Raw genomic sequence first — 13654 nt, forward strand, 5'->3', positions numbered from 1 at the left:
TTTAAGTTCCATATAAAGTATATTCATTATTCTCATCGGGGTGATGCTATTGATACAAAATGAAGTATCAATTATAAAAAAAAAGTTAATTAATTAATTAAATAAACTAAATTAATTAATATTAATAAAAAATTAAATCAAAATTTAGAATATGTGTAATATTGAGAATTACTTCCTACCCTGTCAACTTTGGAGGAGTGACAACCATCTTTAAACAACAATCAGCAATATTTAATTAGAAATATCTAGCAGATTTACATCAGAAATAGATGGAGGGGTCGAAGCGAATCACTCCCTACAATCAGCATTGAACACGACTTCCCTAGCTAACATATGGGCCGTTATATTCGCAGATCGTTTAACAAACACAAAGCTAATACAATTAAAATTACAAGCTAGTCTACATATGTCATCAAGAGTTAAACCAAAGGATGAGCTAAAATCAATGTCTTTCAATCCTTGAATGACAAGAAGAGCATCTGTTTTCACAATGACGTTATCTATATTCATTTCTTTCAACCATTTCAATGGTTCTCTCACGGAGATAGCATCTGCCAATTTAGACTGAAAGCACCTGAACCAGTGTTGACCTCTAGCAACCACAAAATCCCCCAAAGAGTTGCATGCAACCCAAACCAATAGCTTTGGAATTTGAATTAATTGCAGCATCAACATTAAGTTTAAGCAAACCTTAAGGGGTTTTCCCATCTTGCATGAGCAAAAGACATCTTTGATGGGTAACTAATTTTCTGCACCCATATTTGAAAATCGGATGCTATAATTCACAACCAGGAACCAATTGAAATTTGAAAATTACTTTCTTACCCTGTCAATTTTTGCCTAGGGGCTATGACCCAAAACCAACTTACATGGGCCTGCCTTTATACAATATTTCATTTACTATAAGAGGAAGTATTGTAAGACGGGAAGAAACCAACGAATGAAAATATATGATACACATCTCACAACATATAAAATATGTAGGAGAAAAATTACCACTGTCAAATATCAACATGTACTTCCAATATAAATAGTTCATGGTACGATCACATTCATATACATAGTCAGAAAAATCTAAAACTTTCTACACCATAATTTAATTGCATGTCGTTGCCCTCTATGCAACCACTAGTAACTCAATTGCACATGACACACTTGACACTACCAATTAAAAAGAAGAAGACAAGTATTGTAGATGAAGACAATGACAATGTTACCCAAAAGAGAATTAAGATGACTTAGAGAAATTCAAATCAAAAGTAGTATTTATTTAAACTATCGTTTTTAAACTAAGTATTTAGACTAGCGTTATTAGAAAGTTGTAAATATTTATTTTAGTGACAATTATAATCAATCTCTCTTATATTATCTTGCATTTATATACTTTGAAGTACTAATTTAAATAAACAAATTCAACAATTCAATTACCTATGCATGAACATATCCTATATAGTCTTGCATTGATATACTTTGAAGTACTTATTTAAAAATAATCATTTGGCATTATCTCATTCGCACAATGCGCGTGAAAAAACTAGTATATTTATAAGTGACTTGCTCTAAGCAATTTTTATCATGGACCAGGGTCCACATAGCATTGTGGACTCTGGACTCTGGATGTCGTTTTGATATTTAAACTTCAACAGATTTTGTAGTTTCACGTTTCTCATGTTTCAACACAAATTTAATTTATTCTAGTTACATAATCAATACTCTTATTGTACAAAATTTTATAACACTAGACACAAAAACTCACAATACAATACATATACACATGTTATAGAGTTAATACCCAATTTGGTATCTTAGCTATTAGAATTTCACCACTTTAGTCCCCGAGTTCCAAACTTGTTCAATTTCATCCTAACTATGCAATTTTTACCTAAAATAGTCCTTTGTCTAAACAAAAATAGTCCTGATTAGGATCATTTTAGTTAACAATTGCATACTTGATGATGAAATTGAGTTAGTTTGGAAGTCGATGACCAAAGTGGTGAAATCCTAATAATCGATTGACCAAATCAGGTATTAACTCACATGTTATATATTTATACTTATTATCAAATTTGATTTATGTAGATAATATATGTCCTATAAGCACATAATTTAATAATACAAGCCATAAATTCGCAAAATAAGACCATAAATTTGTAAAATAAGACACACAATATGTTGTGTGTTATACAACTACTAATATATTTTAGGTACAAAATTCATACACTTAAGGTACAAAATTGCATAACATGAGACATAGAAACGCATAACAGAAGACACATACACATGTTTTATATTTACTTTAGTTCATGTACAAAATTACATAACATAAGACACAAAAATGCATAACATAAGATACAAAAACGCATAGCACAAAACACAAAAGTGCATGTTATATTTACTTTAATTTAATACAGAATTCATACATTTAAGGTACAGAATTCCATAACACAAGACACATACACATGCTTTACAGTAAAAAATAAATAAATTTTGTAACGTGAATTGGGCAAACGGTCACCGTCAAAATAAAAATTCAAAACTAGGTCGTTTAAGACTAGGGTCCACAATGCAATTTGGACCCTGATCTCGGGATAACGATTGTCGTTCAAGTTTTAATAATATGGGTCGTTATATCGTTCACTGCGTTGCATAATTGATTATGCACTGCGCAGTGTTAACGGAGTGACACTACAGTGTATTTAAACCGACAATGTCTCACGTATTATTTTTATGTTATCAAATGAAACTACAGTTATATCAAAATGATACTGTAGTTGTGGTGAAATGAAACTGCAGTATATATAAAATGAAACTGAATAACATTTCACATATTTGAGTGTATATTGTACAATGAAGCTGTAATTATATCGAAATGGTCATGTAATTGTGTTTTAATGAAATTATAGTGTATATAAAATAAAATTAAATAACATTTTCACATATTTGAGTGTATAAATATTGAATGAAACTGTAGTTATATCAAAATGAAACTGTAATTGTGTTGAACTGAAACTGCAGTGTATACAAAATGAAACTGAAGAACATAATTATTTTTTTGCAGATTTTGTTTTTTTTTCCATTAAATAAAACAACGTCTTTTTGATGCGCGGTACATGATTGATTATGCACCACACTGCACGATATAATTTGCCTAATAATATGTGAGTATAGTGGGCTAAGTTTAAACCCAACTACATTTACATAGAAGCCTAATTTGTAGCATGAAAAATACCTATCAGCTCAGTAGTAGTCTAGTAGACGGCGGATTCCACTGAGGCCGAGAAACTCCCCAAAAACCCTAGCTCCCTATCATCTCCTTCATTCGCTATAAGTACCAGTATTCCCCCAATATTGTATATGCCCTTCTCAAACCTTAGTTTTTAGCATCTCTCATTCTCCATTTCTATAGTTGGGTAGCCCAAAGTTCCAATCTTTGTTTCTATTTTGATTTGATGGTTAGAATTGTATTGTTTTTGGGGTTTATCTGTAAATCTTCATGTTTCGGGCCGATGATTAAAGTGTTCAATTGACAAGCATATGTCTGAATTGTCTTATGTTGCTAACATTTATCTTCTCCATGAGGTCGCCTTTCTGCTCTCAAATTTTCTCAGTTTTAATTTTTCTTCTAAAAGATAACAACTTTCTGAGGGGTTTTTAAACTATTATTTATAAATGCCAATGATGATTATAGTGGATATGTGTTCATGATAAATCCTGATTACAACAACACTACTGCCTTCCTTCTGAGGCATTTCTTAAAATCTTATTGCAAATGGTTTTGCAACCTCTATTGAATAAATTTTTTTTTTTCTGTTTTCGTTTTTTGAAAAACCTAGTCTTTTTGTGCTAGAAAGAGTCATATGATGATTTTTTGCATAGTTCAAATGATAATCTTTGTGATTAAACAAATTTGTCTTTCGCTCCTATCTGATGACTCAAAACTTTTTTTTTTTTTTTCCACATTTTGTAAAAGTTTTTATATGTTTTTATTTTTTATTTTTTAATTTTTTATAATGAAATTGTTGTAGGACTGTGATGATTAATGATTTGGTCTCGTTCGTCAGAATTGTGTTGAACCACATTGACGACCATCCTGATATATCACCACCCATAAACTGAGTCCACCACTTAATACAGTCTTTATTTATGCTTTCCAGGTGTAATAGGATTTACACTTAAACATTCTTGTGAGTTAGTTTTGAATGCCCATTCTGATTTTATTTTTTTCCCTTTATGTGTGTTCTTATTATTTTGAATGTGTTTTGAGATGAAATATCCCTGATATTGAAAATTACAAGTGCAGGGATGAGTGCATGCAATGTGCTTGAGACATTGTCTTTGATTGCTGCACAAATCCTCTAAGAAGTTCTGGGCACTCAAGATTTTAATTTTCCTATTCTTTCTTTTATTTTGTATCTTGTAAACTTTAGGTATACTGAAGTGAGGTGACGATATAGTTCATGTTTCTCAATCCACTGATACATTTGTGTGATGTTATACATGAATCCTGACAGGTTCTGATCGCTTCATTTCCAGTATTTGTGTGCGGGTCTTTTCTGTTTTGCATAGATGCTCAATTTGTAGAATGAAAAATATCCATTTGCTCAATAGGAGATAGTGGATTCTATTGAGGCTAAGAAGCTCCCTGACACCTTAGATCTTTATCACAACCTCCTTAGCTACAAGTACCAGCATTCTCCAATTATTTCTGTCTTTCTCAAATATTAGGTTTTAGTCTCTCTCTCTCTCTCTCTCCCTCTCTCTCTCTCTCTCTCTCTCTCTCTCTCTGCATTCTTGGGCAACCTAAAGTTTTGATCTTTTAATTCTGATTTGATGATTAGAATTGATGTGTTATTGAGTGTATAAAATTTCAGATTTGGGGCCAATGATTTAAGTATTTAATTGACAAGCATATGTCTGAATTTTCTTATGTTGATAATTCTAATCTTCTCTATGAGGCCACCTTTCTGTTCTCAAATTTTCTTAGTTTTGATCTTTTCTTTAAAAACATTACAGCTTTTTGTGTTTGTTCCAATTATTATTTATTTATGCCAATGATGAGTATAGTTGAATTGTTTTTATGAGAAATAATGATTACAACAATACTACTGCCTTCCTTCTGAGGCCTTTTTCTATCTCATTGCAAACTCTTTTGAATACTTTTTCTGTTCTTTTTGAAACTGAAATCCTTTCATACTAAAGGGAGTCATATGATGATTTTGTGCATAGTTCAAATGATAATCTTTGTGATTAAAAAAATTGTCTTTCGCTCCTATCTGATGACTCAACTTTTTTTAAATTTAGGATTGTGAAATTAGTAATTTGTTGGTCTTGTTAATTGTGTTGAACCACATTGATGGCCATCCTTATATATTACTACCCATAATCTGAATCCATCAATTGATCCTGTCTTTGCTTATGCATTGCACATGTTTATTTCCATGTATGATAGGATTTACATTTAAACATTCTTGTGAGTTATTTTGAATGTTGATTGAGATTTTAATGTGCTTTGCTTTTTGCATTTTCGGATGCTTTTGGAAATGACATTTCACCATATAAGTTTCTCATTGCAAGTCAGACAACAGAATTGCTAAATTTGCTTTTGTCAGTATTGCAAAGGCCCAATACATGGCAATTTTGCCAGGTTAGTTTGGTATGAATGACAGAACTTGCAAGTTCAAAGTTGCAAATGTTCATTTTGGCCATATGTATGTATGTATGTATATGGGTGTTGCTTTTTGTACCACCTTTGGGTGTAAATAATTTTGAAATTTTAGAAAGGTTAAAAATGTAACAATTTATTTTTATAGGTGGTTCTAAATAGCAATTAGGGTTTAATATGAGTATTTACACCACCCTAGTTAAATGTAATTTAATTACACAAGAAATTAGATATTTGGATTAGAAATATTATTTTAATAAATAAATATAAATTAAAAAATTAAATATAAAAATTAAAACATTTAAAAAAACCCTCACTGGGTTGTTATTTTTTAAAATGTTTCAATTTTTAATTTAAATTTATTAAAATAATAATATTTTTTATTTTAATACTTTTTCTTTTGAAAATTCTAATTCTAATATTTAATTTTTGTGTAAAAATTACAGTTGACTATGGTGGTGTAAATAGTCGTATTTATACCATAATTGCTATTTACACCACTTATAAAATTGTTGACATTTTTCACCTTTTTAGCAACACCCTTTGGTATATCATGATGTGAAATTGTGAATCCCAATAGGTGCTGATATTGTGTGTGATCATAAGAGTTCATTTGTCGACACAAATACTGTCTGATCACATCATTTCCAACAGCTATGCATTCTGCATCTTTTTTATTTGTTGTTTATTTCTTATGTTTTCAATTTCATCCTTGATTGGGCAAATGATGAATCTCATGTTAAATGGGTAATTTGCGTCTGAATTTTCTTTGAAGTTAAATCACCTTGGAGAACTGATGCCCTTGTATAAAGTTTTGTTGTCTGCTAAATCATGTGTGTTTCAATCTAATTATATTTGAGAATTTTCAGTTACTCAATTGGATTGTAACAACAGTATGCATTGGTGTTGAGAAGATACATTTTGAAATGTCTACAGTGGGAAGAAATGAATATGATACATTAATGTTTGACTATAATACAACACAATCTTCAATCTGAATAGAGTTGATCCTATTATACGGTTGCCTGTTCCACACACTCAGCCCGTCAAGCCACCAATCTGCAAGAGTTAATGTATCTGTGAATACCAATCTGCACGTGGAGTGGCCTCTGAATCACCATCAATGGGTTCGGTTTAAATCCACAGTTGTTACTAATCAGAATAGCTTTAGCTGCCATATTCATGCTTTTTGTTGCAGTTCTTGAACTTTTCGGTGTAGTCTGGCTTCTTAAGGTGAAGGTGCTTGACCCATTCTGGTTGGTTATAGTAGAGCCTGTCATTTCTGGCAGGCTTGAGAAAGAACCCTTCATTATTTGTTCGTGATGATCGCCTCTATGCACATTGTCTTCTCGGTTTTCAACCATTTTGGCATTCAAGGTGGGGCGTTTATCATTATCTGGTAAGGTTTTGTAAGAGCCATTTGTTTTTTCTTGGTAAACTCTTTGCAGGTCCTCCTCTACTGGTTTTTCATCTGTTCTGGGAATCAAGACAGAGCTCTGATCATCGTTTAAGATTCTCTTTGCCTCGTTGATGAATCCAATGGCACGCCACGCATCTGCAACGAGCTGAACTGTGTTCTTCCTGGGCAAAACACCCATTTCTTCCATGATTTGAAGCAACTCTTCTGCTTTCCATGGCTGCTTCGCTTCTCCATAGCCCCAAATCAGTGTCTCAAAAGTGTTCAAATTGGGTTGCACATCCATCCTACACATCCTGTCATATACCCTCAAGGCGTCCTCCATTTTGGCTGCACTGCACCACCCACTGATGATTGTGGTGAACATTACCACGTTCGGGTGTGCACCGTGGGTGGCCATTGCTTCCAAGAGCGCTTCCGCTTTCTTAGGCTCCCCAGCGCGGACATAGCCTTTGGCCAGGATGCTGAATGCATGGTTGTCGGGTTCAATGCCAGACTTGATCATGTCTTGGAACATTTCCTCGCATTTCTCCATTAGGCCTGCTGAGCTCCATGCGTTCATAATCGTACTATATGTCACCACATCCGGTTTCACTCCAAATTCTTGCATCAATGTTAGTGTCTGCTCATTTTGTAACAAGATTGTAAGGGAAGCACATTCAAGATTTAAAGTGCAATAAATCAAATGTATGATCAGTATGTTTTGCCTTTCTGTTTTCCTTTAATGGACCTTTGCATCCTATTATCTAGTGTTTTAAAAATCAACCTCAAATAAATTGGTCTGATTGTGACTTCTTATAAGGTTACGAGTTTGACTCTCAAAGACAACTTATGTTGATTTATTCCTTTGTGGTTTTACTGGTTAAGGTCATAAGTAATGTTGTAAAAATCAGCCTAGGCAATTGAATGCCCAACTCGACAGAGTCGGTATATGCAGTTACTAGTCTAACAATTCCTAACCCTGAGTGAAAAAAATGGAGACAATATACTCGGATTACTCGGCCGCCTAGGCGATGCCCCCCAGACGTCCAACTAGTGCCTTCTAACATTGGTCAGAGGACAGGGTTTATCCATGGAATATATACCAAATCATGTTTATATGCATCATATTGGACAAGAAACAGATATGACTAATATAAGTAATGTGTCATTATATGCCATTAAAGTTGTAGGGGCAAACTAATGTGACTATAAATCCTCAAGATGTAAAGTAGTGAGTTTGAAGTGTACCTCATCAACTCCTTTAGTGTCAGTTATGTCCAAAAAGCCTTTGAGAAGAGAGTTGAATATAAACAAATTAGGATGCACACCAAAACCCTGCATCTTGTATATGAATTTCAATGCATCTGCCATATTGCCTTCTTTACTGTATCCGTCCACAACGATGCCACAAGTTCGTACGTTTGGAGCTACTTTGTTATTTTGCATCTGGGAAATCAATTCCTCGGCTCTGCTTGTCTCTTTGCCCCGCGCATAAGCCCTTGCTATAGTGTTGTATGTAACAACGTCGGGTTTCAAACCCGCGCCAACCATTCTGTGAACCACGCCCCATGCTTTTTCGATGTTGTTCTTGTTACACCATGCTTGTACAAGAATGTTATACGTCCTGTCATCCGGTTTGATGTTTTCCTCCCGTGACATTATCTCTAATAGTTTCGAAGATTCTTCGGGCTTACCAATTATGCCAAACCCTTTGATCAAGGCGTTAAAAGTACTAGCGGTGGGTTTGCATCCTTTCTCCCTCATTTTCCGGAAAATTTTCATGGCCTCCTTGACATTTCCAGATTCGCAAAAAGCATTGATCATGGCATTGAAGAAGATCGAGTCAGGTCTTAGCCCGTTTTGTTCCACCTTCTTGAGAAGCAACGGGATGGACTTGAAACGTTTCTGCAGAGTCAAGGCCGCTAAAACAGTAGTATATGTCACGAGAGTCGGCCTATGTCCTTCTTCCGTTAGACCTTTGGTTATCGAGTGCACTTCTTGAGGCTTTCCCCTCTCGATCAAAGTCTTCATCAACTTTGTTCTCGAACGGACCGTCTGGCAACCATCGTTTCCCCAGCAGGCGGTGCAACGAACAACTTGGGTTGGATAACTTACCGGGGTCGATACTAAATGCACCTCGCCTTCATGTAGATGAGATTCCTACATCATTGGAAGTTAATCGAATGAAAGATCTAATGCAAAACTAAAACTATAACCTAAGAAGACTCGAGCAACTCGAGTAACCAAAGAACACATAAAGTGATTACCATCGTGGGCGATGCTGAAATTTGCGACTTGCTTGCAACTGTTCCCTTCTTATTCTTTCTTACAATGGCTGCCTCCTTACCGAATTCTCCCATATCCCCCCGTCTTATACTCGTCTTCCAACAGGAGAATGCTCAACCTGAGCACTAAGTTTCCTACAAATATGGCACACGGGGACTTGTTACGTTCCAGATTTAGTACGATCAAGATTAAACAATCAATGACATCAGGAATGGGAGAAATATAAACAAATTCCAAAGAGCAAAGCTTTGATGCAAAATAACTAAAGTTTCTTTGGGCCAAAGTAGTGTCTGATTGATCAAAACAGCCAATCTGCCAATGTACACTAAAAGCGTGTTATTCTTTGGTAATTCAGCGGTTGTATTGGGGACAAAACCAATTGTCCGAGCTTCAGATTCATAACAAGGCTTCTACATATTAACATGGAACGGCTACACACTATAAAACAATTACAATCAGCAGAATCAAATCACAACCAACAGAGCTTTGGCCAAAATTGTCAATGCACACTAAGAACAAGTTTTTCTTTTGTAAGTAGCATTAGTACCTAAAAGGAAATGGACCTATGTTAATTCTTCGAGAATGAGATACGAAGACCGATCAATGAAACACTATGCTGCAACCTAGGCTAGTTTACCTCCTTGTGATCCTTCACCAGCTAGGATCACAAGGCGGGAATTATCCAATACAGGGGTACACAGCCTCGGGTTTCCCTCGTTACCCAAAAGGATGGGGGAAGGGGGGGTGATAAACTGAAAGATTTCATTGAAACACTGCAGATATCATACCATAAGCATAAGCAAACATCATCAAGATCAATTTGAAGCCAAGCAATGATATTTCATTAAATTCATATGGAGACCACTCACAAAGTTAAACACCTAACTCTAAAACTATAAAGACAATCTTGGCAACAGCCATTCAAATGGGTACACATCAATTTCTTTACTTTTTCTATATATTCCCCAAACTGAACAGTGCATAATAAAAGGCCAAATTTCATTATCATAGTACCAGAAGAAAAGGGGAAAAAAATCCAAGAAACTTAACAAACACAGCTATGAACTTGTAATCAAGAATTTGCTTAACCTGTCATAAGAATCACACAAGTGGGTCTACTTACTAGCATAAAGTAAATTAAAAGATCAACAACAATGGGTATTTATCAAGATTAGAAATTGATGAAGCTCAAGGGTCCATGAAAGAAAGCTAGGGTTTGAAGTGGTACCAGCAAAAGAGAAGAGAAGAGTTGCTGCATAGCTGCAAAGTTAGAAGAAGAAGAATGAGTGTATTGCATTTGCATGTAAGGGAATTGGTGGTAATTGTAGTGTGGAGTGGCAACATGGTATTTGTTGGAGCAGTCTTATCCACAAATATTATCAGAAATCTGAAAGGGAAGCTCCAGATTTCTTCTTTTCTTCAATCCTGAGGCTTCTAGTTGGACAATTTACAGGGGATTTTTTGTGGCACCAGAGTTTGCCACGTCATTTCATGCATTTTTCTCTTTTTTATTACTTGTTTTGGCATTCTCCTCAGTCCTCAGGCAGCCATGAAATTTTTGGGATTCAAGACTCTTGTACGTCCACACTCTCTTATAGGCCTATGGTACTCCACGCTCCAGCTCTTGATATTATAATGCAACATTTTTCTTGGCGTCTTCAGTTCAGTTTTACCCAATGTAATTTTATGAGACATTTTCATAGATTTAATCTGCGACATCTTTCTTAAAATTACATATGTTATCTTAGAGACTTAGACCATGATTCTCGTATAAAAGGTTATGTGTTCGATTCAACGATTCTTACAAATACATCAATACCCTTTCGATCAAGTTCTGTAGATGGTCTTCCTAATGCGTACTTAGTGTGACTTATCTTTTTTGTGCTGATTGTGGACTATTGCACAACTATTTCGAAATTTGCTTCCTTCAAAGTATCAATTGAGTACTTCTTTTGATAAAGACTGAGATTGACTAAAGAAAGTAAAGATTGAGGCTAACTAATGATTGAGATTGTCATGTAATTTAAAAAATGTTTTAATTCCTCAATAAAACTCACAACGTTGTTGGTGACATTATTAACATCTCAAGTAAACTACAAGCTAAGGCTAATTTGCTAATCAAATGTGTCACAAAAGCATTTTCTCCATTTGACATAGGAATAAAAATTCTTTGCACACCGTTGCAATCATCAAAATAGTTCAAAACATAGATTATATGATTTGTGGCTTCAGCATCTAGCATCCAAATATTTGAGGGAATATCAGTCATAGTAACAGTAGATGAAATATGACCACTTTGTTCAACTTGTGATTGTAGCATAGAAATTAGCTTCTAAAATTGTTCATTGGATAGACCATTAGACCAATATCAATTCCCACATGTTTAGTACTAGAGAATTATGATTAGCGCTACTTGAGACTGTAGTAGAGACTTCAATGATATGTGGCTTGTTTGCCTTAGCTTTGGACTTATATCTTCTTTCCAAAAGGTTGAACCGCAACCCTAAGGGCCCGACAGAGTAGCATTCGACTTATATCTTCTTTCCAAAAGGCTGAACCTCAACCCTAAGGGCCCCCCACACCCCGGCCTGACAGAGCATTTGGGAGGATGTAAATCATGGTAACTCAACTGAACATGAATCACAGAGATTAGACATTTGCTTACTGCGCACAAGGAGCCCCCGCCCCCCTCACTTTAAGAGGTTGCTCCCACACTGCCGCTGGTGAGACTCGATCCCTGATCATCATTCTTTCCAACTTTCACCTCTATGACCAGTTAAGCTGTCCATGGGGGCATTTTGGACTTATATCTTGATATCCAACTTGGTGGATCACCATGTTTCCTATAACACTTCTCAAGGATATGTTCCATGAACTACGATTCATGCTTGGACTTGTATCAGTAATAGAGTACTACTATCCTCAAATAAAATAAGTAAATTAAACTAATGAGTATTTTACGAATATTTGTTATGATCGTAATATTATGGATTTAGCTCCTTAATTATTGGCACATTCATTTTTAATTCTTCATAGGTAAAGAAAAACATCAACAAAAAGATGTGTATGAGAAGAATAAGTTTTGTATGAAATCGTTTCACGTAGGACATATACTACTTTTTAACTAAAATATAAAATTTTGTAATCAATTTATAAAAAATATATATATATATTTTAACTAAAAGTATTATAAGTTTTACGTGCGACAGACTTACATAATCTTTATTTGTACAAGAATTATTGATGTAATTGATTTTGAATTATGAAAGAAAATGTGAATGTTTTAAAAACTAAAGAAGCATACTAGACATTTTCAAAAAAAAAAAGAAGCATACTAGACACTACTACAAAAGTCACTCTTCTTCTTGAGGCTTACAAATGTGACAATGTTTTTATTTTCTTTTAAACTTTAAGGAGATGATGTGGTAATTGTGATTTTATGTTCTAGAAGGCTGTCCAGATTGCATCCATGTTTTTTGGCGTTGAGAATTAATCGTTCAGTTATGAAGTCGACAAGTCTACAAATTTCATGGGTAAGCAATCACAATGCCCGTCTAGCTCAGTTGGTAGAGCGCAAGGCTCTTAACCTTGTGGTCGTGGGTTCGAGCCCCACGGTGGGCGTTTTTTTTATCCGGGCCGGGTCCGTCCTCTATGAATAGGCTTCAATAAACTAACTAACTTCTATCCGGCCGGTTAGTTTTGTGGGCTTGGTCTTGGCCCATCTCTTAAAGAAGGCTTTGTTAAACTAACTTTTAATTGGGCCGATGCATATGAATGATTTTCTTCTTCTTTTTCTTGTTTAAATACGTCAAGAGTTAATTTCAATTTCAGGATTGGTTCCTTGACTATTATATCTATCAAATTTCATCTTTCGATTTTCAATTGGACTATAAATGATCTATTAACTATTGATCTTTATCAATTTTCGTTATCAACTTTTAATTTAACCATAAATGATCTCTTAACTATTGATTTTTTCAAATTTGGTCTTCTAGTTAAATATCATTTTTAATCAACATTAAATTTAAGGGATAATAATGTAAAATTTTTAGAACTTCAATGTATTAAATTTATGAATACAATTTGATCATCTCAATAACAAGCTAATTTTTATATTATTATTCTTGAATTTAATGTTTATTAAATGGATATTTAACTGAATGACCAAATTTGGAACAGAATTAATAGTCAATGAACCATTTATGGTCATATTGAAAGTCGAGGACGAAAATTGATAAAGATCAATAATCAATGGACCATTTATGGTTCAATTAAAAGTCAAAAGATAAAAATTAATAAATACCAAT

At 34.3% G+C, this 13654-nt stretch overlaps 1 protein-coding gene, 1 long non-coding RNA gene and 1 other non-coding gene across 4 annotated transcripts in view; 1 reads left to right on the forward strand and 2 right to left on the reverse strand.

Moving 5' to 3' along the window:
* Positions 1-2279, reverse strand: part of LOC109147985 — a 21982-nt gene extending 19703 nt beyond the window's left edge. The window contains exon 1 of the long non-coding RNA XR_002048742.1: positions 2266-2279. This is a non-coding gene — a long non-coding RNA (uncharacterized LOC109147985). The remainder of the gene's footprint in view (positions 1-2265) is intronic.
* Positions 2280-6539: 4260 nt separating this feature from the next.
* Positions 6540-10726, reverse strand: LOC109147982 (pentatricopeptide repeat-containing protein At5g21222-like). Of its 2 annotated transcripts, XM_019295674.1 has the most exons (5): positions 10576-10726; positions 10362-10436; positions 9329-9481; positions 8310-9221; positions 6601-7701 (listed from the first exon to the last, which is right to left on the reverse strand). In XM_019295674.1, exons 3-5 carry the CDS (start codon positions 9419-9421, stop codon positions 6709-6711), a joined length of 1998 nt encoding a protein of 665 aa, XP_019151219.1. In that variant the 5' UTR covers positions 9422-9481; positions 10362-10436; positions 10576-10726; the 3' UTR covers positions 6601-6708. The 2 variants fall into 2 exon arrangements, with proteins under 2 accessions (XP_019151218.1, XP_019151219.1); XM_019295673.1 differs by lacking the exon at positions 10362-10436 and having other exon boundaries at positions 6540-7701.
* A 2169-nt stretch (positions 10727-12895) lies between these two features.
* On the forward strand, positions 12896-12968 carry TRNAK-CUU. Its single transcript has one exon. It is a non-coding gene; the product is annotated as a tRNA-Lys (tRNA).
* The last annotated feature ends 686 nt before the right edge of the window (positions 12969-13654 follow it).

The sequence above is a fragment of the Ipomoea nil genome, unplaced genomic scaffold (genome assembly GCF_001879475.1).
Source record: "Ipomoea nil cultivar Tokyo-kokei standard unplaced genomic scaffold, Asagao_1.1 scaffold2036, whole genome shotgun sequence".
In the NCBI taxonomy this organism is placed as follows: Eukaryota; Viridiplantae; Streptophyta; class Magnoliopsida; order Solanales; family Convolvulaceae; genus Ipomoea; species Ipomoea nil.